The following is a 27473-nucleotide window of genomic DNA, read 5'->3' as shown; positions in this document are numbered from 1 at the left end:
GTGTAAGGTCGGAGGGATGGTGGGTGGGGGGAGGGGGGTTCACAGTGTGGGGGATGTAGATGGTGGGCGTCTAAGTATTACCTTGTCTTGTACACCTGAAACTAATAAAAAAATAAAAAAATAATAAAAAAAAGACATGGAAACAACCAAAATGTCCATTGGTAGATGACTGGATTAAGAAACTGTGGTACATTTATACAGTGGAGTATTACGCAGCCATAAAGAAGAAAGAAATCTTACCATTTGCAACAACATGGATAGACCTAAAGAACATTATATTAAGTGAAATAAGTCAGACAGACAAAGACAAATACCATATGATCTCACTTATATGCGGAATCTAAAGAAAAGAATAAGTGAATGAACTAATCAGAAACAGTTTTGGAGACAAAGAGGAAAAACTGAGGGTTGCTAGATGGACGGGGAGGTGGCGATAAGGGGGAAGGTGAGGGGATTAGAAAACAGTCGGTAACCACAAGATGACCGCGGGGTTTTGATAACTAATTTGGGGAATGTGATCAATAATGTTGTAAAGATTTTGTAGGGTATCCAATGGACACGTGTCACATTTGGGAGACCACCTCAGGGATGATGTAGATCCCTGATCACTGCACTGTACACCTGAAGCTGAACAATAATGAATGCCAACTATAATTATATATATATATATGTATATATATGTGTGTATGTATATACTTACAAGAAGTGGAGTACAGCATTAGAAATGGAGACAGTGGAAATGCAATGGCTCGGTGCGATGTCAGAGGGATAGTGGATGGGGGGAGGGGGGTTCACACAGTGTGAGGGATATAAATGCTAAACGTCTAAGTATTACTTTGTCTTGTGCCCCTGAAACTAATTAAAAAAAAAAAAAAGAGTTGCCCAGGGAAATTAAGTGCTTTGTCCCAAGTCTCACACCATGAGAGAGCCACTGGACTGCAGGTCTCCTGATTCCCACATAGGGCCCCTTCCAGTGCACTAGGGAAGAAGTCATAGGGCACAATGGAGAAATGAGTTGTGTCATAGAGAGCCTGATAGCACTCTCTACTGTTCTATGTGTTAGCTGAAAGACAAGGTTATTTTTCTTAATGTTGACTTCAGTTGACTCATGTTTTTGAACTAGAAGGAGAGAAATCTTAGCTTGTAAAATGTCACAGAAGATGATGTTTCTTTTTGAGGGGTACGTTTGGTAGATTGTATTTCACTATTGAGTAAGCACAGTGTTACTTCTGGTACATTCCAGAAGTAGTAGTGTTGATAAATTATACTGCTGTGCTTGTAGCCACTCTCTAGCATTATTTTCAGTCAACACGTTGGCTTACATAATAAGAGAAATGGGAGTAGGGAAAGAAGGGGAGACATACAACTAATCCTAAATGTGTCAAGAATCTTCTGGAATTTATTAGGTTCAAGAAGTTTCCTTAAAGATCCATTTAAGATCATTTCAAAGATAAATGGAGCATAGATAGCCATGCCTCAGAGATTGTTCTTGAATTGGATCACCATAATTTGGTGCTGGTCTGAAAGACATTCAGCATAATTTTCAAATGAAAATAATGTTTTACACAGAAGTAATATATGCCAAGTGTTTTTTTTAACAAGAAAATGATTCATAAAAGTATTTAGAAAGAAGAAAATTAAAATAATCCATAATCTCTCCATGCCAAGATAACCAGTTAAAATTTGGTATATTCCCTTCAAGACTTTTTTCCGTATATGTATGTGTGTGCATTTGGTGTGAATTTGCAAACAATTACTTAAATACAAATTCTTTTTTTTAATTCTTTTTTTATTTATTTATTACTTTCAGGTGTACAAGACAAGGTAATACTTAGACGTTCATCATTTATATCCCTCACACTGTGGACCCCCCTACCCCCTTCCACTATCCTTCCAACCTCGCACTGAGCCATCACATTATATATATAAAATTATAGTTGGCATTCATTATTGTTTAGCTTCCAGTGTACAGTGGCATGATCAGGCATCTACAGTATTCCGGAGGTGGTCTCCCAAGTGGGACACGTGTTCATCAGATACCCAACAAAATCTTTACAACATTATTGAATACGTTCCCCAAATTAGTTTTCAAAAACCCTGAGGCCATCTTGTGGCTAAAGACTGTTTCCTAACCCCTTCACCTTCCCCCTTATCCCCACCCCACCGCCCATCTAACAACTCTCAGTTTTTCCTCTTTGCCCCCAAAACTCTTTCCGATTAGTTCATTCACTTATTCTTTTCTTTAGATTCCGCATATAAGTGAGATCATATGGTACTAGTCTTTCTCTTTCTGACTTATTTCACTTAATATAATGTATATTGTCCTGTTCAAGAATAACTTTAATTGCTTTTTGCTTGTGAGTAGGTGGGTTTAACTCCTAGGCTAACTAGTTGTGAGACTTGGTTCTGCCCACCGCAGGGTGTTCTGCTGGGTGAGGGTTGACCACTTAAATGAGGTTTGGCCTCTATGGGCTCTTGTGCCTTCAGAGAACTCCCTCTGGGTGTGTGACTTGTAGGTCAAACCCGGTGGTACTCTGGTTTGGTCTAGAGTTGACTTCTGGATATGTTGAATCTTGTGCCTCTTAAGCTGGCCCCTAGTAGGGCAGTTTCAGAACAAAGCAAATTACCAAGTACAACAACAACAACAAAGAAAAAAAATCAAGTACATTCACATGTAAAAAACAACTGACAACCGCCACTTAACACAGGCAAAGATATCAAAGAAATAAAGACAAAACAAAGCTAAACAAAACAAACAAACCAAACAAACCAACAAAAAACAAACAAAAACAAAGCAAAAAACAAAAAACAAAACAAAAGAAAACAAAAGAAAAGAAACAAAAGAAGTAGAAAAGAAAAAAAAACAACAAAAAAAAACAAAAAGAAGAAAAAATAAGAAACAAAGCAAAGCAAAACAAGAAGCAGCACCAGTCTTGGCTTAAGCCCACCAGGTAATCTCCAGGTTGTCCTCTGCTGTGCCAAAGAGTCCCCTGCCTATTGCGCAGGCAGCACTGGTCACCTGGTGCCCGGAGTGAATTTGGGACTGTAGATTTAAATGCGAGGGGCTGAGGGGTCTGGATGACAGTTTTTAGAGAGTCAGTGAAGTTTCTGCCCTTGCCTGCACAAATGCACGCTGAGAGTAGCTCCACCAGCCCTGTACCCAGTACTCCTGAGACTTAGGACACTTCCTCCGTGTGTGTGTGGGGGCGGGGGGTGGGGGAAGGAGATTTTTGAGCTGCTGAAAGCCAGAAGCTGCCTCTGCCCCTTACTGCTGATCTCAGGGAGTGCCTCCACAGTTGCACTTGCCCCGCCCCAGGCCAGCCAGAAAGGGTGGGTGTTGGGGATTGAGGGGTCTTCTCTCTCCCAGGCCAGCCGTGTCACACTCCTCCTGCAGGCCCAAAAAGGTGCTGGCTGGTGGGGGAAGAGTCTCCTCTCTCCTCGTCCAGGGAAAATCCCACTCCTCCCAGCCTCTTCCGTGGGTCAGAGCTGGCTGCCAATCTTCCCAGCGCCTGAGCACAGAGGCTCCTCTGTAATCTGACACTACTCCTCAGTTCAGGGGTCAGTTTGTCTCTGGAAGGGTGGGGGTAGGATTGGAAGAGTGGGGTGAGGGGCCCAGGAGTGGAGTCTGTGTTCTTTGTCTGCCCTAGGGCCCACCAGCTGCTCGCCCCGACGGGAGCAATCAGCTGTGGGACGCAGGGAAACAGCCCACCTCCTGGCTTTTGTGTTCCCTGTTCCGCCCTGGGCTCCCGCGCTGCTGCTGCTGCTGCTGCTGCTGTAGGCCTGCTGTAGGGCCATGGCTCTACTGTGCGGGGAGGGGGGAGCAAGCGGTGCGTTTCCTCTCGTCTACCTCGCTTCTCCCTCGCTCGCCCAATTAGCACACCCCTAAGCAAACCTTCCGCGAGTGTTTAGCTGTTCTCCTGGCTTCTGTGCTCTCCATTGCACCCTTGGGCTCCTGCACTTCCCTGGAGCCACAGGCGCTGCCTCGCTGCTGCTGTCGTTCACGTGCTGCTGGGCTGTGACTCCACTGGGGGAGTGCGCGTCCCAACTTCACGCCCCTCTCTCCTCCCCCGCTCACCCAACTAGCGTACCCCTAAGCAAACCTTCCACAAGTCTCTTAACCGTTCTCCTGGCTTTTGTGTTCTCCGTTCCTCCCTGGGTCCCACGAGTCCCTCTAAATACAAATTCTTGAGTTAATTGGTAAAACTGGAATGTGAATGGTGGCTGGATAAAAGTTTTGTATTCAGATTTAGAATATTGTATTGTTTTAGATTCATAATATTGTAATCAGTACTGTGTTGTATTAGATAAAAGCTTTGTATTCAAATCAGAATACTGTATTTATTCAATATGAAATATATCTAATTAATACTACATTGTATTAGATAAAAGTGTGTATTCAGTTTTAGAATACTATATTCTGTTGAAGTTTAGAATATTATATTTAGATTTAAATTAAAGCATTGTATTCAGATTTTCTGAAATTGAAAACTACTCATGTTATGTAAGAGAATGACCTATTCTTGGGAAGAACACACATTATTAAGAGATAAAGGAGCAGGTATAGCCACTATGAAAAACAGTGTGGAAGTTCTTCAAAAAATTAAAAATGAAACTACCCCATGATCCAGCAATCCCACTTCTGGGTGTATATTCGAAGGAGATAAAATCACTATCTTTAAGAGATCTCTGCACTCCTATATTCACTGCAGCATTATTCACAATAGCTAAGACATGGAAACAACATAACAGCTGTATGGACAAAGAAAGTGTTATGCACACACACAATGAAATGTTATTCAGCCATAAGAAAGAAGGAAATTTTGCCATTTGCAACATGGATGGACTTTGAGAGCATTATGCTAATGAAATAAGTCAGATGAGAAAGACAAACACTGTATGATCTCATATGTGCAATCTACAAACATCTAACTCATGGAAGCAGACAGTAGAATGGTGTTTGCCAGAGGAAGAGGGTGGGGGAAATAGGGAGATGTTGGCCAAAGGGCACAAACTTTCATTTATCAGATAAATAAGTTATGGGGATCTAGTGTATAGCATGGTGATTACAGCAACACTGTAATGTATACTTGAAAGTTGCTGTGAGACTAGAGCTTTAATTTTTTCACCATAACAACAACAAAAAACTATAGTTCTGTGAGGTGAAAGATGTGTTAACTAACCTTGCTATGGTAAACACGTCACAATATATATGTGTATCAAATCATTACATTGTACACCTTAAACTTATACAATAGTATACGTCAATTATATCTCAGCAAAGCTGTAAAAAGATAAAGGGGCAGGTTATGAATGCAACTTCCTCTCAAATGGTTCAGAAAAATATATAAATCTATACATATATGTATATATAGTGTAGTTAGAGAGATAGATAATAGATAGACAGATGGAAAGGAGGGTGGCTGTGGCTTGGTGAACCAAGCTGAAAACAGACCCACAAAATTGTAAGAAAAATGGAATGATTGTTTCAAGCCACAGTTTGGGGGTAACAAAAGCATATCCTAAACCCAAACATCTGAAAGCTTGATAGTTTTGCCTGTCATATTTATGTCTAATCTACCTGTAACTGTTCTCCTGTAACTTGTGACATCAAGGTCCATTTTCGTTTTTTCCCATACAGGTAAACAATTGTCCCAATAACATATCAAAAAATCAACCCTTTCCTTGGTGGTAAGACTCACCGCCTCTGTATCCACACATACGTGTGGTTCCTGCTCTTTATTCTGATGTATTTGTCTGTACCTTCCCCAAGCCAATACTCTAAAGGCTTAATTATTACAGCTCTATCAAAATATTGATATGTGATAGAGCAAGTCGTCCATCTTCTTCTTCAAGGGATTTTGGCTCTTCTGCTCTGAGTCTTATAAATCAGCTAGCAAGTTCATTTAATTTTTCTGTAGCCCAGTTTCTCACTAGCTGTGAGAGTTGGAAAAGACAACTAATATGGACATGATTTCTAGACCAGAGAACGATAGAGTTTTAATTTATTGCAGTTATACTGCTAAACTGAAGGAAACAATGTGGATTGCTGTCACTTGTTCTTCTGTCGTTTCTGAAAGTACCTCTTGAATTCATGAATGTTTCTTGGCATTGATGTGCTGCCTCCCGTTACTGACTAGCACCTGGGAGAGTGACACTTGTTCACATTAGGGATCCTTTGAAATTGGCCTTGTGAAAATTGTAACTTTTAAAAGTCTCGTTTTGAAAAGGCACCCTTGTATACTGCTGGTGGGAATGTAAATTGGTACAGCCACTACGGAAAACAGTATGAAGATGACTTTAAAAATTAAGAATAAAGCTACTATATAACCCAGCAACCCCTCTTTTATGTATCTATCTGAAATTTTTGAAAACATTCATAAAGATATATGTACCCCTGTGTTCATTGTAGCATTATTTACAGTGGCCAAGACGTGGAAACAACCAAAGTGTGCTCCAGTCGTCCCAGTGATGTCCCTGACCTGCTGAAAGGCCCCATCTCTGGATTCAAGTTGCACAAGAACAGTTTTCCTGTATTGGGCACATCTTGCTAAGCTCCTGGTGCTTGCACAACCTAGAGCAATGCAACTGGCACATCTGGTCCTCCCCTTAGGGTGGCATTCTGCTGTGTTCTTAGAGTTCTTAAATGTTATTTACAGAGCGCATTCCAACAGGTTATTAGTCCATGATTTACTTAGTTGATCCCATATTGTTAAATTATAATGATGATAGGTATTCTTACTTGTCTTGATATTAATGGGAATGCCAGTAATAATATCAGTAGTCAACATCTATTTTTCTCTTTTTCTGCTAGAAACTGAGCTAATTACATGACATGTCCTCTCATTTAAACTTCAGCAGTGTTCTCTTGTTATCCCTATTTTATGATTGACAAAACTGAGATGTCAGAGACCTCATCCAAGGTAACAAAGCTAAAAGGTGACAGAGACACCTCAAAGACTGTGCTCTTATATACGCACACATATGTATATATACATTATAAAATTTTAGGATGCTGTTTTGAAATAAGTTGCCTTATGTTAAGAAAGCATCCTTTTATTTCTGCTTTTTAAGGTTTTTTTTAAAGAAATGGGATTTATTGAACGCTTTTCAACATCTATTGAGATAAGCTCTTTTGTTTGTGTGAGCTGTTAATAAAATGTATAAATAATTTCCTTTTACAACATTTAATTATCTTTACATTTCTGGGGCAGATTTTCTGTAGTCCATCATTTTCAGTATACTGTTGAATTCTAAACATTGGTACCTTAATTAGGAATTTCATATTTCCATTAATGAAGCTAACTAGAGAGTTTTCAGGGGAGGGATTGTTAGGTTTGGGAACCAACGTTATGTTAGGGTTAGAAACCTTTCCATTTCTATGTTCTCATGTACCATAAGAATGAACTCTTCCTTGAAACCCTTAAGAATTCACATGTAACTCCATCTAAATCCAGAACTATTTTATAGTATAATTGCTTTCTTGGTTATTGATCTTTCATATTTCATACTTATTCTGTAGTCAATGTTAGTAATATGTATTTTTCAAGAAAGTATATCCATTTGTAGGAGAGTTTTAAAAAATATTAGTACACATTTCAGTTGTGAATAGTACTTTTTTATACATTTAAAATTATATTACTGTAATGTCCTACTCCCTTTCTCTTTGCCTCTTCCTGTTTTCTCCTTTATCTTTACAATATTGCGTCGAAACTTTTCTATTATTTGTAAATTTTTTTATGTAGAAGCAGTTAAAGATTCTTCATAAAATTTCATTTTTATTCTGCTTTATATTTTAGTTTATTTCCATTTGTGTCTTATTTATTTATTTATTTAGGAGTTTTTCACTCAGCAACACTTCATGAACCTCTTTCCACATAAATATGCCTTATTATTATCATTTTTAGTGGTTGTATAATATTTTATAAGTGTGATATATGTAAGCTGCACAGGTCACTAGCTCCCTTCCCCAAACTCAGCCCTGATAAACCAAGGAAGAAGGGTGGAAGCGAGATTCTAAGGAATGGACACAAAGAAATGTGTGAGAGTCAGCAGGGAGGCAAAATGTGGTCCAGAACAAGGATGGCCACATAGCTCAGAGCCTGCTCTACTGCCTTGAGACAGGATAACTAGAGCAATAACTTCTAGAGTTCTTTCCCAACAACTGTTCTTTCACCATCCAGTCTCAGGCTTCAGCTATGATCTCCATTAGCCAGAGTGAATAAAAGAAGGTAAGGCTCTTTGTTTTGTTTTTACAGTAAAAATAGGTGCCATTTAATATTCACAACAGTATGGAACTAGGATGAAAAAAATAAGCCAAAGGAAAAGAGACCCTGTTTTCTCATCGAGAGAGATGAGAGAACCAGGCTCAGCCTGACAGATGACTGCACCAACTTCCAGCAGAAACCCTTGCAAGCAGTGTTTCCCCACTTTCCTTTCAAGCTCTGCCTTCTTCATGAATCTCTGCATTTCCCCTCAGCTAGACATAAGCTGTCTCTGTACTCTGAACTCTAAAAGGTGAGTTAGATACAGTTATTGCCCATTGGAGTTTACAAAATAACATGTTAGACTCTGCAGCCTGAAGAAATAAATGCTTTAGATGTTCCAACATTAAAAGGGGACACTTGTCAGCGGATCAATGACAATATGGAGATGTGTAAGTGTGCACCTTCCACATTGAGAGGAAAACACATTTATTTTTACATAATAAGTGGCAAAAGAAATACAGGAAAGGAAATAGTCATGAAATCCAAGTCACTAAAATGCTTTAAAACATAAATTTTAAGACCAAGAAACCTGGTCTGAACTTAAAACACTGTTTGTAGATAATCAACTATTGTTTGAATATGGCCCCATGTTATTAATATTTTAGAAAGGAAGGGGAAAGTATGGCTTTCTTTGTTTTATGAGTTCCAATACACATAGCCTATTAAATGACATTCAGAAGAATATAAAATTATTGCCTAATGAAAAAATTGAAATGTCCGAAGCCAAATTCAAGATAAAGATAATATAATTCATTTATATGTCTCCATGGGGTCTTCACTATTTATGAAAACACCTGATTCTCAGGAGATTAAGTATTTTTATATTTTCGAATTCAGAGTAAAGACATCAGACCTAACCTATTAATTGTCACAGTATATTGAACCAAATCACAAATGATGCCCAGCAGTGAAAATGCTGTTTGAACTAAAATCTTCCCTCCTCAAGTTCTACAGAAGAGAATAAAAATTTTACACCAAATTAACTGGTTCAAGTGTCTTTAAGGAGTAGTTTCCATTCTAGAACAAAATGGAGTTTTCCCTAACTTACCCATTCATCTTCTTAAAGCACATGGCATTGCATTTTATCCTGATGCTAGGAAGACAATCTGACTGAGATGATTCGTCCTGGACAACTTTTGTCTTTTGAAAAAGCCAAAATGTAGAATACACACATTTCCAACCTTTGAGAGTGGGACCTGTGGGCCTCATAAGACTCCCACCTTCCCAGGGTGGAGCCCCTTCAGCCCTTCAGAAGTTGAGCATCCTCAAACACCAGTCCCCTGGTGTTCTTTCTTAGTCTACTGCCATGTGGAACTGGAGAGGTCAATGGTCACATCTTCCAAGTTGTTCTTAGGGCTGGCTTCATTGGAGACTCTCTGGGGTCTTGCCTGACTTGGACTAGAACCTTCCTTGAGGTGTTCAGGGCCCCAGAGTCCAGCCAGCTTTTCTTCATTTCCTGGTTTCCTTATCATAACTGGATTTTTTATGCATCCCTTTCAACAAAGAAAAATGAAATAATAAAAATAGATATCTATAAATTCAGCAATTAAACAAATTTACTCAATGTTATTGTTTTCTAATAACCATTAAAATTGCCCTTGTCAGTACCTCTCTCTGGGTCCTCAAGAGAGTCATGTAGTTCCCATGGTTAGGGGTTGAAAACTGTTGTGTGCCAGCCAGGTGTAGCCAGCAAATCTGCCTTGTTTGGAGGACATGGTAATTTTTAAATTTTTATTTTTAAATTGTTGCCAACATTTAAAAATCAGATTATATTTCAAAAGTGAAATCTCCAACTTCTCTCAAAAGTCAGAACGTCTGGCAATACTGGGCCTAGTTTCTTGTACAGCCATGAACCCATGGATGCCAGTAGGCACCCCTCCCACACACACACCTGTTCCTGTAAGTTCAAAGGGGTGGGCTTGGTTTCCCACTGAACATTCTCTCTTAGTCTCTTCAAGAGGGCAAAATCAAGACTGTATTTACAGTTAGTATCTCTAGTCTCAGTATAGTATCTGATCAATAGGGGCTCAAAAAATGTTTGCTGGACAAAATCCCTCTTCCTCTCAAACTTAAAATGCCACCACCAGCCCCCTAACTTTAATCTCCAACCCTTCCCAGGGTGCTGTCCTGATTCATTCCTCTAAGCTGTGATCCCTGCCCCTTGGTCTCTGGTAACAGCAAATAGACCACTAAGCGTGGTGCTACCTCAGAACACCCAGCCCCAAGGCTTGGGCCTCACCAGTGTAGACAGTTCTAGCACCAAAAATCTAAGGGAAAGAGGTCACAGTTGGACTAGAGATTCAAGATGGCAGAGAAGATAAATGCTGTGCTTGCCTCATCCTGTGAACACATCTAAATTACAACTAAATTATAAAACTATCTGAAGTCTAGATGAACAGAAGTTTTATAACTAAGGATATAAAGAAGAAGCCATGTCAAGACTGGTAGGAGGGGCAGAAATGCAAAATGGGCTGGTCCCACACCCACCTTTGCTAGCTAGACCGGGCTGGACCCTGCCTCACCTAACTCTCGTACTGAAGGAGGCTTTATCAGTGGCTGAACCTTATGGGAGTTGGGAAGTGGAAGCAAGCTTCAAAGTGTCCTGGCTTTTTGTGGAGTTACCCCAGACCTAGTACTGGTGGCAGTTGTCCTCGGTTCCCAGTGTGGCCTCTCCCATGTGTCTCCAGATATAGCACAGGCAGCAACTAACCATGGGTCACTTTGTAGCTCCTATCAGGTATACTCCAGCTGGTCACAGGCAGTGGCTGACCTGGGCCTACACCAGAGTTCCTACTAAGAGGCTCCAGAACAAACATACTTGGAAGTTGGTTTCAGACCACAGCAAAGCACCACCATATTTGCCCCACAAGTGGCACACACAAAGGGCAATCTCAACAGGCACCAGAGTCTTCTGGGAGGAATGACACTCCATATGGTAAGCCACCCACACAGCTGCCCCTAAGCTGTGGATGTTGCCCAACCCCACAGCCAATCAGCCCACTGCCAATAGCAATCAAGGCTCAACTATAACAGGAGGGTACACAGAACCCACACAAGGGACACTCCTGGAGCAGCCAGCACAGGTGACCAGGGAAACTGTGCCACTGGGCCCCACAGGGCACCTAGTACATAAGGCCAACCAGCAAAACTGGGAGACAGAGCAGGTCTACCTAATACATAGAAACAAATACAGAGAGGTGGCCAAAATGAGGAAACAAAGAAATACATCCAAAATGAAAGAACAGGAGAAAATTTCAGAAAAGGAACTAAATGAAATAGAGGCAAACAACCTACCAAAGACAGAGTTCAAAATACTGGTTATAAGGATGTTCAAGGAACTTAGTGAAAACTTCAACAAAGAGATAGCATGCATAAAAAAGACATAGAAACCATGAAGAAGAACCAGTCAGAAGTGAAGAATACAATAACTGAAATGAAGGATGCACTAGAAAAAATCACCAGCAGATTAGATAAAGCAGAGGATTGAATCAGCAATTTGGAAGACAAGGTAGCAGAAAATGCCTAATCATAACAGCAAAAGGAAAAAAGAATTCTTTAAAGTGAAGATAGCTTAAGAGACCACTTGGAGACCATCAAGTGTAACAACATTTGCATCATAGGGGTACCGGAAGAAGAGAGAAAGCAAGAGATTAAGAATATATTTGAAGAAATAGTGCCTGGCAAAGGAAATAGCCATACAAGCCCAGGAAGTGCAGGTCTCAAACAAGATGAACTCAAACAGGCCCACACCAAGACACACTGTAATTAAAATTCCAAAGGTTGGGCCAGCCCGGTGGCTCAGGCAGTTGGAGCTCTGCTCCTAATTCCAAAGGCTGCCAGTTCGATTCCCACATGGGCCAGTGGGCTCTCAACCACAAATTTGCCAGTTGGATTCTTCAACTCCCACAAGGGATGGTGAGCTCCGCCTCCTGCAACTAAGATTGAACATGGCACGTGTAGCTGAGCTGCTGCTGAGCTGCCGCTGAGTTCCCGGATGGCTCAGTTGGTTGGAGCGCATCCTCTCTACCACAAGGTTGCCGGTTCGACTCCCGCAAGGGATGGTGGGCTGCACCCCCTGCAACTAATATTGGCAACTGAACCTGGAGCAGAGCTGCGCCCTCCACAACTAAGATTGAAAGGACAACAACTTGACTTGGAAAAAGACCTGGAAGTACACACTGTTCCCCAATAAAGTCCTGATCCCCTTCCCCAATAAAATCTTTTTTTTTAAATTGCAAAGGTTAAAGACAAAAAAAGCAGAAAGAGAAAGGCAACTAGTAACTTATAAGGGAGCTCCCATAAGATTGTTAGCTGATTTCTCAACAGAAATTTTGCAGGCTAGAAGGGATTAGCACAAAATATTCAGTGTGATGAAAAGAAAAGACCTACAATGAAGATTACCCAGAAAAGATATCATTTAGAATCAAAAGACAGATAAACAGCTTCCCAGACAAGAAAAAGCTAAAGTCATCACCACCACACCAGTATTACAAGGAATATTAGAGGGACTTCTTTATGACGGGGACGGGGGAGATAAAAAAATATGAATAATAAAATGGCAATAAATACATATATATCAATAATTACTTTCAATGTAAATGGATTAAATGCTCCAATCAAAAACAGGGTGGCTCAATGGATAAGAAGACGAAAACATTACATATGCTGCCTACAAGAGACTCACTACAGGTTGAAAGACACACACTAAAAGCAAAGGGATGGAAGAGTTATTTCATGAAAATGGAAATAGAAAAACAAAAAAGCTGGGTAGCAATACTTATACCAGACAAAATAGACTTTAAAACAAAGGCTACAAGAAGAGACAAAAAAGGACCCAGTAATCCCACTTCTGGGTATTTATCCAAAGAAACCCAAAATGGTACTTCAAGGGGACCTGTGCATCCATATGTTCATTGCAGCATTGTTTACAATGGCCAAGATGTAGAGGCAGCCTAGGTGTCCATCAATGGATGAATGGATAAAGATGAAGTGGTACATACATACAATGGAATATTGTTCGGCCATGGAAGGGAATGGGTTCTTTCCATCTGTGGTGGCATGAATGGACCTGGAGGGTATTATGCTGAGTGGAGTACATCAAAGAAAGACAGATGCAATGTGATTTTACCTATATGTGGAATCTAAAGAACAAAACAAACAAACAAAACAGGAACACACTCATATATACAGAGAACATTTTGATGGTTGCCAGATGGGAGAAGAGTTGAGGGGAGTGGGTGAAAAAAGGGGAAGGGACGAAGAAGTACAAACTGGTTATTGCAAAGTAGTCATGTAGGGTACAGCACAGGAATATAGTCAATCATATTGCAATAACTATGCATGGTGTCAGATGGGTACTAGTTTTATCAGGGTGATAGATGGGAGCGGGGCTGAGGAACAGGATGAAATAGATAAAGGGATTGAGAAGTACAAATCTGTAGTTATAAAATGGTCATGGGGATGTAAAGTAAAGCATAGGCAATATAGTCAATAATATGGTAATAGCTATGTACAGGGCCAGCTGAGTACTAGACTAGTCAGGGGGATCACTTCTTAAATTATACAAATGTCTAACCACTATGCTGTACACCTGAAATTAATATAAAATAATATTGAATGTTAACTGTAATTAAAAAATGGGAAGAAAGGTGAAGGGGAATGAGGTTCAAATTTCCAGGTGTAAAACAAATAAGTCATGGAGTTATAATGTACAGCATGGGGAATATAGTCAATAATATTGTGACAGCACAGTATGGCCTTGATGGTTGGTGATCACTTCTTTAGGCATATAGATGTTGAACACCTATGGTGTATACCTGGAACTGATATAATGTAGTATGTTAGCTATATTTTTTAATAAAAATCTTAAAAATAAATAAATAAAATCTAAGAGAAACAAAATGTATGTAGCAGATTCTTTTTTTTAATATTTTTAATTGGGGAAGGGGAACAGGACTTTATTGGGGAACAGTGTGTATTTCCAGGACTTTTTTTCCAAGTCAAGTTGTTGTCCTTTCAATCTTAGTTATGGAGGGTGCCATTCAGCTTCAAGTTGTTGTCCTTTCAGTCTTAGTTGTGGAGGGTGCAGCTCAGCTCCAGGTCCAGTTGCCGTTACTAGTTGCAGGAGGCGCTGCCCACCATCCCTTGTGGGAGTCAAGGAATTGAACTGGCAACCTGTGGTTGAGAGCCCACTGGCCCATGTGGGAGTCGAACCGGGAGCCTTCGGAGTTAGAAGCATGGAGCTCTAACCGCCTGAGCCACCGGGCCGGACCGTGGCAGATTCTTAATAGTAGAACTAGTACCAGAAACTGGACCTCCTGACTTCAGTATGAGGGGGGTACATCATCTCCAGGTTTCACTGCTTACTCTGCACTATCCTGTTTCCTATTGTCATAAGCTGTAAATTTTAGTTTTCAAAAATTCTAATAGGACTCAACATTTTGCAAATCTACTTCACATAATGCAAGTATGTGAAACGGAAGTACTAAAACCAAGGCCTGATGTGACCTTTCTACACACTGTCTACACAGTTCCAATGAAAAATAAGGCAACTGATCAAACCGTTTAATTAATGAAAAATTTACTGTGATATTCTGGGCCTGAATCTGAGTAAATTCACACTGCTTTGCTTTACAAATGTCTGCCTGATGTAGAGATACCACCCCCAACTTCTGCTGCCCCCGTGCTCACTGCAGGTCCCTCTTCCTTACCAAGGAGCCAGGGTGCACGGGAACTCACCAGGCCCCCATCGGTGGACTTGAGGACAGAGTCAGGCAGTGTCACACCATGGCCCCATAGAGCCCATACTGGGCCATCACGCTGCTGCCTCCCCAATGCTTTTCTCGCTTTCACCCTTGGCCCTTCGATTTTGAAACCAGACCTGGTGTGAGGCAGAAGGAGACACTGTGACAAGGATGCCTGAAGGTGTTTCTGAACAAGGAGTTCTAAAATGGGCCAACTATCCTTCCTCATAGAACGTAGACCTTTTGGGAATTGTATCCACCATTTACTCAAGACTCACAGAGACTCATCATTGTGGGTGTGACCAATTTCCACTGAGTTTTTCCACGAAATTGGAATGACAAAAATAAAATCAAAGTATTCTTTCCCACATTGTGTGAAAGAGTCAACTGTAATGCTTCCTGGTTTTTCTCACAGAGTGTAAAGAGTTCATGCAGTCAATGGCCCCTTCTAATCTCAGGTTTTTGGGTTGCTAGTAACATTTCTCATGGAAAACATTATCTTAATAAAGAAATACTATGTAATATTGTTTAGCTGTTTAAAGCGTAAGTTAGGGGCATAACTTCTGACATAGAGAAATGTCCAAGATGTATTGTCAAGCAAAAAGGCTAAGAAGTATAACATAATACCTTTTTATAAAATAAAATAGAATTCTATATGTATGTGAGGATATATATATATATATATATATATATATATATATATATATATATACACACACACATATATATGTATATGTTTCATTCAGGGCGAGATATATGCTATATGATGTGGAAACTGTGCAAAAAGTCCACATCAGGCTATTTACACCGGTTTCTTGAAGTTTTATACTAGAGATATGGTCACTTTCTTTCATTGATATGTCTTTATATAATTTTTAATTGCAGCCCACAATATTGTGACTATACTTTTATTTTTATTTTTTACTTTTTTTTCATTTTTTAAAAAATTTATTGGGGTGACAATTGTTAGTGAAATTACATAGATTTCAGGTGTACAACTCTGTATTACATCATCTATAAATCCCATTGTGTGTTCACCACCCAGAGTCAGTTCTCCTTCCATCACCATATATTTGATCCCCCTTACCCTCATCTCCCACCCCCGACCCCCTTTACCCTCTGGTAACCACTAAACTATTGTCTGTGTCTATGAGTTTTTGTTTCTCATTTGTGTGTTGTGTTCTTTTGTTGTTTTAGGTTTATATACCACATATCAGTGAAATCATAGAGTTTTCTGCTTTTTCTCTCTGACTTATTTCACTTAGCATTATACTCTCAAGATCCATCCATGTTGTCACAAATGTTCCTATATCATTTTTTCTTACCGCCGAATAGTATTCCATTGTGTATATATACCACAACTTCTTTATCCATTCATCTATTGAAGGACATTTTGGTTGTTTCAATGTCTGGGCCACCATAAACAAAGCTGCAATGAACATTGGAGCACACGTGTCTTTATGTATACATGTTTTCAAAATTTGGGTAGATACCAAGGAGAGGGATTGCTGGGTCATATGGTAATTCTATTCGTAATTTTTTGAGGAACCTCCACACTGCATTCCTTAACAGCTGCACCAGTCTGCATTCCCACCAACAGTGTATGGGGGTACCTTTTTCTCCATAGCCTCTCCAACATTTGTTACTTTTGTCTTGTTGATGATAGCCATTCTGACTGGGGTGAGGTGATATCTCATTCTGGTTTTTATTGGCATTTCTCTGATGATTAGCGATGTTGAGCATTTTTTCATATGTCTATTTGCCATTTGTAAGTCCTCTTTGGAGAAATGTCTCTTCAGGTCCTCTGCCCATTTTCAACTGGGTTGTTTGTTTTTTTGTTGTTGAGTTTCATGAGTTCCTTATATATTTTGGATATTAACCCTTTATTGGAGGCACTGTTTGCAAAAATCTTCTCCCATTCAGTCGGTTGCCTCTTTATTTTGTTGATGGTTTCTTTTGCTGTGCAGAGCTTTTAAGTTTCCTATAGTCCCATTCGTTTATTTTAGCTTTTACTTCCATTGCCTTTGGAGTCAAATTCATAAAATGCTCTTTGAACCCAAGGTCCATAAGTTTAGTACCTATGTTTTCTTCTATGCAGTTTATTGTGTCAGGTCTTATGCTTAAGTCTTTGACCCATTTTGAATTAATTTTCGTACAGGGTGACAGATAACAGTCCAGTTTCATTCTTTTGCACGTGGCTATCCAATTCTCCCAGCACCATTTATTGAAGAGGTTGTCTTTCCTCCATTGTATTTCCTACGTTATTTGTCAAAAATTATCTGTCCATATTTATGTGGTTTTATTTCTGGGCTCTCAATTCTATTCCATTGGTCTATGTGTCTGTTTTTCTGCCAATACCATGCTGTTTTGATTATTGTAGCCCTGTAGTACAAGATAAAAACAGGGAGTGTGAGACCTCCAGTATTGTTCTTTTTCTTAAGATTGCTTAGTCTTTTCGCAGTCTTTAGTGGTTCCAAACAAATCTGATGATTTTTTTTGTTCTATTTCTTTAAAAAATGCCAATGGGATTTTGATGGGGATTGCATTAAACCTGTATATTGCTTTGGGTAATACGGCCATTTTAACTATGTTGATTCTTCCAATCCATGAGCACGGAATGTCTCCATTTCTTTGTGTCTTCCTCAGTTTCTTTAAAAAATGTCTTATACTTTTCAGCATATAGGTCCTTCACATAGGTCCTTGGTTAAGTTTATTCCTAGGTATTTTATTCTTTTTGCTGAAATTGCAAAGGTAATTGTTTTTTGTATTTCTTTTCCTGAGATTTCATTTTTAGTAATAGGAATGCAATGGATTTTTGTACGTTGATTTTGTAGCCAGCAACTTTACTGTATTCGTTGACTGTTTCTAATAGCTTTTTGGTGGAGTCTTTAGGGTTTTCTATATATAGCATCATGTCATCTGCAAAGAGTGATAATTTAACTTCTTCATTCCCAATTTGGATGCCTTTTACTTCTTTCTCTTGCCTGATTGCTCTGGCAAGGACTTACAGCACCATGTTGGAAAGCAGAGGTGATAGGGGAACAGCCCTGTCGTGTTCCTGAATGTAGAGCAAAGGGCTTCAGTTTTTCACCATTAATTATGAGATTAGCTGAGGGTTTGTCATATATGACCTTTATTATGTTAAGGTATTTTCCTTCTATACCTATTTTATTAAGTGTTTTAATCATAAATGGATGTTGTATCTTGTCAAATGCTTTTTCTGCATCAATTGACATAATCATATGATTTTTGTCCTTTATTTTGTTTATGTGATGGATCACATTGATGGATTTGTGGATGTTGAACCATCCTTGTGCCCCAGGGATGAACCCCACTTGGTCGTGGTGAATAATCTTTTTGATGCATTGTTGTATTCGATTTGCTAGAATTTTGTTTAGGATTTTTGCATCTGTATTCATCAGAGATATTGGTCTGTAGTTTTCTTTTTTTTGTGTTGTCCTTACCAGGTTTTGGTATCAGGGTAATGTTGGCCTCATGAAATAAGTTAGGGAGTACTATCTCCTCTTCAATTTTTTGGAAGAGTTTGAGCAGGATTGGTATTAGATCTTCTTTGAAGGTTTGGTAGAATTCACTCGTGAAGCCATCTGGTCCCGGACTTTTGATTTTGGGAAGGTTGTGGATGACTGATTCAATTTCGTTACTGGTGATTGGTCTGTTTAGATTTTCCAGTTCTTCATGGTTCAGCCTTGGAAGGCTACATGTTTCTAAGAACTTGTGCATTTCTTCTAGATTATTGAATTTGGTGGTATATAGTCCTTCGTAGTATTCTTGCATGATCCTTTGTATTTCTGTGGTGTCCCTGATAACTTTCCCTTTTTCATATCTGACTTTGTAAATTAGTGTCTTCTCTCTTCTTATCTAATGAGTCTAGCCAAGGGTTTGTCAATTTTGTTAATCTTTTCAAAGAACCACCTTTGTCAGATTAATTTTTTCTATTGTGTTTTTGTTCTCTATTTCATTTAGTTCTACTCTGATTTTTGTTATTTCCTTTCTTCTGCTGACCTTGGGTTTCACTTGTTCTTCTTTTTCTAGTTCTTTAAGGTGTAACATGAGGTTATAAATTTGGGATTTTCATTGTTTCTTGAGATAGGCCTGTAATGATATAAATTTCCCTCTTAAAACTACTTTCGCTGCATCCCAAAAATTTTGGTAGGATGTATTTTCATTGTCATTTGTTTCTATGTATCTTTTGATCTCTCCTCTAATTTCTTCTTTGACCCAGTCATTCTTTAAATGTATGTTGTTTAATCTCCATGTATTTGTGTTTTTTCCTGCTTTCTTTTTGCAGTTGATATCCAATTTCAAAGCTTGTGATCAGAGAATATGCTTGGTATGATTTCAATCTTCTTAAATTTGCTGAGGTTGAATTTATGTCCCAATATATAGTCTATCCTTGAGAATGTTCCATGTACACTCGAAAAGAATGTAGAGTCTGACATTTTAGGATGAAGTGCTGTATATATGTCAATTATGTCTATTTCATCTAATGTGTCATTCAGGGGTGCATTTCGTTATTTATTTTCTGTTTGGATGATCTATCAATAGCTGTCAATGATTTATTTAGGTCCCCTAGTATAATTGTGTTTTGGTCAATTTCTCTCTTTAGTTCTGTTAGTACTTGCTTGGTATATTTCGGTGCTCCCTGATTGGGGCCATAAATACTGATGACTTTTATGTCTTCTTGTTGTATAGTCCCCTTTACCATTATGAAATATCCATCTTTGTCTCTAGTTATCTTTTTCACCCTGAAGTGTGTTTCATCTAATATCATTATGGCTACACCTGATTTTCTCTGGGTACCATTTGCTTGGAGTGCCAATTTCCACCCTTTCACTTTGAGTCTATGCTTGTCCTTGTAGCTGAGATGTGTCTCTTGGAGACAGCATATGGTTGGGTTTAGTTTTTTGATCCAATCTGCTACTCTGTGCCTTTCTATTGGTGTGTTCAGTCCATTCACATTTAGGGTGATTATTGATACGTGAGGATTTCCTGTCATTCTGTCTTTAGTTTTCTGATAAGGCTGTGTCTGCATTGTTTCTTTGTCATTTTGTTGTTGTCCATTATTTCTGTGTGGCGGTATTGTATGATGTTTCCCTCTGTTTCTTCTTTTATTACAGTATATATTTCAGATTTGGATGTTTTTTGAGTGGGTACCCTTAAGTTTATGTAAAAGAAAGTTTGATATTCAGAGTATTCCATTTTCTTCAGCACGCTTACTTTCTCCATTCTTACATTCCAGTTCAGGCCTTTACTCTCCCCCTTTTTATGTTTTGGTTGCCACAAATTGTCCCTGTAGATGGTGGTCAAATAGCCTCCTTTAGTATTTCTTGTAGTGCAGGTCGTGTATTAGAAAATTCCCTCAGCTTCTGTATGTCTGGAAAGGTCTTTATTCCTCCTTCATATCTAAAGATATCTTTGCTGGATATATTAGTCTTGGCTCATGATTTCTCTTTTAACAGTTTGAATATTTGGTTCCACTCCCTCCTGGCTTGTAGATTTTCTGCTGAAAAATCTGATGATAATCTAATGGGCTTTCCTTGGTAGGTTACCGTCTTCTTTTCCTGGCTGCCTTGAGGATTCTTTCTTTGTCGTTGATTTTAGATATCTTCAATACAATGTGCCTTGGAGAAGACCTTTGGGATTGAGGTAATTAGGTGTTCTATTTGCTTCTTGGATTCGAGGATCCAGTTCTGTCCACATGTTTGGGAAGTTCTCATCAACAATTTGTTTGAATATATTCTCTGTTCCCTTCTGTCTTTCTTCTCCTTCTGGTATACCCATTATTCGTATATTGCTCTTTCTGATGGAGTCAGAAAGTTCTTGTAGAGTTCTTTCATTTCTTTTAAGTCTCAAGTCTCTTTCTTCTTCCATCTGTGTAATTTCCAGGTTTCTATATTCGATGTCACTGATTCTTTCCTCCATCTGGTCAACTCTACTACCGAAGCTGGTTATTTCGTTCTTAATTTCTTCTATTGAGTTCTTAATATCCAGAAATTGTACTTGGTTCATTTTTAATATTTCAATCTCTTTCATAAAATTCTCATGTTGTTCTTTGATTGCAGTTCTGAGTTCATTAAATTGCATTTCTGTTTTCTTGCATCTCGTTGAGTTTTTTCAGAACTGCAGTCTTGAATTCTCTGTCATTTAAGTCACATATTGCCATATCTTTAAGTTCCTTTTCTGGAGACTTTTTCTTTCTGAGCTGTCTTTTTGTCTTGGTTATTAATGGCAATTACTGATTTATTATTTCTCTTCCTAGACAGCTACAGGAGTGGCTTCTGCAACAGGTTGATAGGAAGAGGTCTTTCTTTTGTTTGCGAATACTTGTTGATAGAATGTTTTATTTTCATTCCGACTGCAGCCTTTTTTTTCCTCTCTCACACGGTAGTGCTATGTTTTCTCTGCACTATTCCAGCGTCTCACACAATGGGGGGATTTTCTGGGAGATGGGCTTCTCCTCTGTTAACAGTTCACCTGGGTCATATGGCGCCACATCCCTGTGAAAGTGCGGAGAGCTTTTGAAGTTCCAAAGCTCTTTCTGCAGCAGGTCAGAGCCCGTGTATTTCAGAAGTTCTGTTTACTCCTGCAGGGATCCACCCAGATAGGTGGGGCCAGGCGCTGCGTAAGTTGTGAGAGGTGGCCCAGAGCAATGGCAGCCACCACCACCACAGCCGGTTCCGTGTCCACAGCTCCCTCCCCTTTGCCAAAACTAGTTGGGCTGCGAATCTGTGTGTTCGGTCCACAGTTCTCAGAACAGCAAATATTCTGTTCTTTTGATCTGACACTGCTATTTTATCGCTTCTAGCACCGGGCAGGTGGGGGTGGGGCGAGCTCTGGGAGGGTAGGGAGGGGGTGGCTAGTCTCCGTGCCTAAGGCTTCCGTTCTCTGCTCCGCAGTGAGGGCTTGAACCACCGTTTTCAGCCTTCTTCCCTCAGTCTTTTCTCCGAGGTCTCTACCGTGAGCTTTGGGTTCAGCCGTGCTATATGCTGCCCCCTCAGCCCCGTGGGCCGTAAGCGGAGCCCTAGCAGTCCGAGTTCTTCCCTCTCCCGCAGCTGCGGTAGTTCCAGTATTCAGAGAGCTCGGAGCACTGAGCTAGGTCTGTGTCCTGTGCCCACTTGGCTCCGTCTCCGCACTTCTCCCTTCCCTCCTCCCCCGCTCGCCGATTCTCCCATGTGTAGGTGAATTCAGTAGTGGGCCTGTTCGTCTTGCCTGTCCGCTGTGCAGGGAGTCCTTTGTGGAGTTACTGTTGTTTGATTAGTTGTAAATTCCATGGGAGCTTTACAGAGGCTCATCTCATGCTGCCATTTTGATGACGTCCTAATATTGTGATTTTAAAGAATGATTTAATAAAAGAAAGAAAAAAGGATACTGAGGATATCCTCTTGCAATAAACATAAAGGAAGGCTCTAGCACTGTGGTGCCTGCAGCTGAGTGACCCTCAGTTTGCCTGTGCAGGGGAATGTATTGAGGTAGCTGTGGGTTATTCACTGTATGTGGGATTAACATGTTCTCTGGTGTCTTAGGAAAGGAGAAGGGAACCCCAGATACCTGTATTCAGTCTTCAGAAAGCTCAGTTTTCATGGCCAGCATTTCCCGGGCATCCACATCGGGGTAGTGGGCCTTGCTGAATGCCTTCTCTACCTCTTCCAGCTGCTGGGTGTTGAAGACAGTCCTGCAAGGCGGCCCAAACACACATGGGCCTATGTCCACAGGAGGTTGGAAGACTTCCCAGCTTAGGGACCCTGTGCCTACTTTCCCCGCTGTCCACACCCCAAAGGGCCACCTCATGATAACTGGATACCACACCTCTGAATGATTAGCCTCGGAAAGTCCAGAAGTTTGGTTCAAATAAGACAGAGTTCTTCAGCATTTTATTTCTCCTCAAAGAATTTCATCAACTCATTCTAAGAAGACCCATTTTAAAGGCCCACAAAATTGTGTCGTTTAAATGCAAAGATTGTCCTCCAGCTGTAGTCGCACAACAGCCTAGCCAAATGTCCCTTCATGTCTTTCCTTAAGGAAAGAAGAGTTTGTGAGATTGTGCCTTTCTGGGACTCTGTTCCATTCTTGTATTTACACTTTATGTCTCTCTGTCTGGTCCCCAAAAGATGGTTTGCAGCCAAAGACGGGTAAGATATCTCACGGGAGATACAACCTAAGCCAGGCGGAACCGAGTGGGGACCCCCAATGAGCTGCCTTGGACAGGTATGGGAAGGGGCCTTGCCTCCCCTTCCCCCTGCTTGGGAAAGTCTATTGCTGGCTTTGGCTTTCCCCTTGCACCTGTTTCCACTTCTCTCAACAGAGTTGTTACAATGTGAAAGATATGATCTTGAAAAGGTACATGCTTTAAGTAAAAACATATTGGGAACTTGTGCTTCCGCTGTTTAAAGACAAAGGGTAATTGGAATAAACATTTTCTGTTATGAAGTCTGAGCCTCACAGACTGTGTAAGAAAAAATATTGCTTTCTTGTCTTTGTAGATGTATCAATAAAAACCTCCAGCCAGCTTTATTCTGGGCTCCAGCCCTCTGAGACTGAGAGACCCCTGGCCTTTGGAGAGATTTAACTGCATTAAGTCTCTGTTTGTTTCTTGCTTAATAACTTAACCCAAACCGCCCCTTCCTCGCACCCTCACTGCCCTGTTGCGCGGGCCACAACATCCAGCTTCTTGGCAATTATAGAATTATGTTCCTTAATGATTATTGTGCCCTTCCTGCTGCCAACCTGGAGGCTACTGGGCCTGCCCTAATACAGGACCACACACTCTCAGATGCTGTGTCCCGAGGAGGAAAGGTCAGAAGGATGGCCGGGGCCTGTACCTGTGCCGCCGCTTCTTCCTCTTGCCAGGGGGGTAGGGGACACCTTCAGGTCACTCCTGTCTTCACATGGGCTGTACTTATCTGCTGACACAAGGAGAAAGAGAGGACTTTAAAGGTGACCATATTTTTCACTTTATTTTCTGGATTTTAATATGATGGTTGAATTATGAACCTGTTGAAGAATGTGAGTAGTATTTAGCCATACAAGCGAGCATTTTTTAAAATTTTTTTAAATTAAATTTATTGGGGTGACAATTGTTAGTAAATTTACATAGATTTCAGGTGTACAATTCTGTATTACATCATCTATAAATCCCATTGTGTGTTCACCACCCAGAGTCAGTTGTCCTTCCATCACCATATATTTGATCCCCCTTACCCTCATCTCTCACCCCCCATCCCCTTACCCTCTGGTAACCACTAAATTATTGTCTGTGTCTATGAGTTTTTCTTTCTCATTTGTTTGTCTTGTTTTTGGTTTATATACCACATATCAGTGAAATCATAGGGTTCTCTGCTTTTTCTGTCTGACTTATTTCACTTAGCATTATACTCTCAAGATCCATCCATGTTGTCACAAATGTTCCTATCTCATCTTTTTTTACTGCCGAATAGTATTCCATGGTGTATATATACCACAACTTCTTTATCCATTCATCTATCGAAGGACATTTTGGTTGTTTCCATGTCTTGGCCACCGTAAACAAAGCTGCAATGAACATTGGAGCACATGTGTACAAGCGAGCATTTTTAACACTATAATCCAGGCACTGTGCTCAGCCTTGTCCATGGATTATTGCAATTATTCTTCATAAAATAAAAGAACTCCAAGATAACTGCTATTAATATTCTATTTTGACAGATGAGGAAACTGAGGCACAGAGAGATTAAGCAATTTGTCCAAGATTACACAGGTAGTAAATGAGGAAGGTGGGATTCAAAGCACAGACTGTGTGAAGCCAGAACTACTTGGCCACTAATTGCATTTCCTATACCCACTCAGTTCCCAAATTCATCCACTTCCTCTGGATGAATCTTAATCTTAAGATTATCTTAATCAGCACACCAACATTTCTCAAAGGAGGGTTGAGGTTTGTGACATCAGAACACTTGTCAGACCTGCTGTGTCAGTGCTGAATCTCTGGAGGTCGGGTCCAGAAACTCATTCGTGACAAATGTGCTCAGATTCTTGGATGCACTTGAAAAAAATATTAAGAACCCCACTATACTTTACTTTTGATGTCCATTATATCAAAAGATCCAGGTAGAAAGGAAGGTTACATGATAAAACTATTGTCAGATTCATTGTTAAAAAGCATTTTTGTCTCAAAATATTGAAAATGAATTAAAGGAAAATTAATAAAATAATGTTAGTTTTACTCCAACATCCATTAGCTCATCAGAAAACTGCTTTGATTATAATATTATAATAATGCTGTCCAGTCTGGTACCGTTGGACACATAACATTATTGAACACATGAAATGAGGTTGGTTCAAATTGAGACCTGCTGTAAATGTAAAATAGTCGGTGGATTTAGAAGACTTAGCACCACCAAAAGTAAAATATTAATAATTTTTATATTCATTACATGTAAATATTTTGTATGTATTGGATTAAATAAAATACAGTATTTAAATTAATTTCACTTGTTTTAGTTTTCCTTTTTAATGTGGCTTTGGGAAATTTTCATTATACTTCTACACATATTTCTATTGGATAGCGTTGCTCGTGATCTTCCCTTACAGACTGAGATTTAGTTGCATTTTGCTTTTCCTTTTATCAGTGCTCACAGAGGAAAGATCCTATCCTCTGAAAGTGGTTTCTGCCTTTTCAGCGAAACAACTAATAGAAGGCTCATTTTGTTTTACAAAAAGACTCATGAAATAAAGTCCGTTTAGAGCTGAGCAAAAGCTCACTTGCCTATTGCCTTTCTTTTATTATCAGTGGATACCCAATATACTCTTTACCTGGGCTGTCTGGATGCTCAGTTCTAGGTTCTACTACATAGTTTCTCTCAGTCCACATTTTCTTGTGTAATTCTCTGTTTCCCTCACACACACTCGAAACGTGTCAATTTCTTGGCCTTTGTCTTTCACAGAATTTTAATGATTCCTTCTCTTTCCCCATAATCCGCCTCTACGTCTTTGAGGAAATAGGTGAGCTGGAACAAAACGCAAAGCATAACTACAATAAAATTGGCAAGGTTGCTTCCTTTCTCCGCCTGGGGAGGAGGAGGGCGATGGCAGGAGAGAACCGTGGTACTCGGGCTCCCTTTCAGCACCCGGAGAGGCGTACAGTCCCAGGGGTCCGGGCCCTCGCTCTTCAAAAACCGGTAAACCCTTCAATTAATTCAGTAAATGTTTGAGCGCCCACGGGGTGCCGGGTTCTGGGATGCTGGTGAAGGAGACCGGCCCAGGCCTTCCCGACCTCTGCCGTTCCCGGAGGCCGAGACTCGGCGGGGCGCTGGGGAAAGGTCCTCAGAAGACCGCTGCTGGGTTGACGAGATCCCCGGGGTAGATCCAGAACCAGGTCCACCCACTGCTGCGACCAGAACCGCGCGGAGAGGGAAGAGACATGGGGCGCGGTGTAAAGATACGACTCCCCCGGACCCGGCCAGGTTCTAGGATCTGGCCTTCCCTTAGCTCTGGGATGCTGCGGGGTGGGGACACAGTGGGACCACGCTCCGTTACTCTTGCGCGGCCCAAACCGGAGGGAACGGGTAGGGGCGGGATGAGCAGGCCTGTTTACCGGACGTGGAGATGCTCTCGCCGCGCTTCTGGCCGCCACGCAGGGGCAGCGGGTGACGGAGGGCTAGCAGGGCCACGGGCTCAGGCCCCCGGGAGGCAGGCAGGGCGCGTCGGCTAGGAGCAGACAGGGCGCCGGAGCGGCCGCAGGGAGCTGCGCACCGAGGCCGCAGAGGAGGCGACACCCAGCGGAAGGGCCCCGCGCCCGGGGGGACACCAAGCCCTGCACCTCCGCTCCCAGCCAGGGTCCAGCAGGTGGTGATGGCGAAGCCCCGGGGGTGCGGGCCGGTCGGAGAATCACCCGGCATCAGAGCCCCGATCCTAGCGCGCCCGTGGGAAAGCGCATCTCGGCGGGTCATCGTTTCTCAGTCGGCGAGGCTTGACCCTCTGTCAATCACCTTTGCAGAAGGGGCTCAGCTCGGAGGACGCTTTATAAAGTGGGAGACCTGGAGGGCTCCAATCAGCTGGCGCCGACGCGTCATCCCTCGAACCCTGAGAGATGAGGAGGCCGCCAATTCCCCTCCCTTCGGAAGCCACCCTCACAGCTGCAGTCCCCTCAATCACCTCTGTTAAAACGGGATTGTAATGGTGGCACTCAATCTCCTATTTTGAGACTTGGTTCTCTGGTATAATTTAACAAGTGTAATTTAGCTTGGGACTTTTTGAAAGCTTTCTTTACTTCCTGTACATTTACTCTGCAGACCAGCTTCAATGTTTTTATTTACTTCGGCCCAGTGCAGACCCTGAGACTTGGGAGAGGTTTTGTATCTGTGTGGGATCCACTTCTAGCTCCAGCTTAAATCTACATAGCATATAAAAGGTTGCCATAATCCACTTAACTGCACCTTCTCCCACCCCCAACTACAGGCCAAAGCAGTTT

At 40.9% G+C, this 27473-nt stretch overlaps 1 protein-coding gene across 1 annotated transcript; it reads right to left on the bottom strand.

Annotated features, from left to right (window-relative positions):
- Positions 1-9529: 9529 nt before the first annotated feature.
- Positions 9530-26952, bottom strand: VSX1 (visual system homeobox 1; the record flags this gene model as incomplete). The annotated part of the gene is given in 11 exon segments (XM_081033791.1): positions 9530-9562; positions 9566-9737; positions 9739-9757; positions 14975-15046; positions 15049-15114; positions 15117-15144; positions 22577-22582; positions 22586-22700; positions 23848-23876; positions 23879-23928; positions 26598-26952. Coding segments are annotated over 11 exon segments (945 nt in total).
- Between the last annotated feature and the right edge of the window lie 521 nt (positions 26953-27473).

Source organism: Rhinolophus hipposideros (assembly GCF_964194185.1).
Source record: "Rhinolophus hipposideros genome assembly, chromosome: 22".
Lineage (NCBI taxonomy): Eukaryota > Metazoa > Chordata > Mammalia > Chiroptera > Rhinolophidae > Rhinolophus > Rhinolophus hipposideros.
The sequence above is the reverse complement of the archived record's forward strand: the minus strand, read 5'-3'. Positions and strand labels throughout refer to the sequence as shown.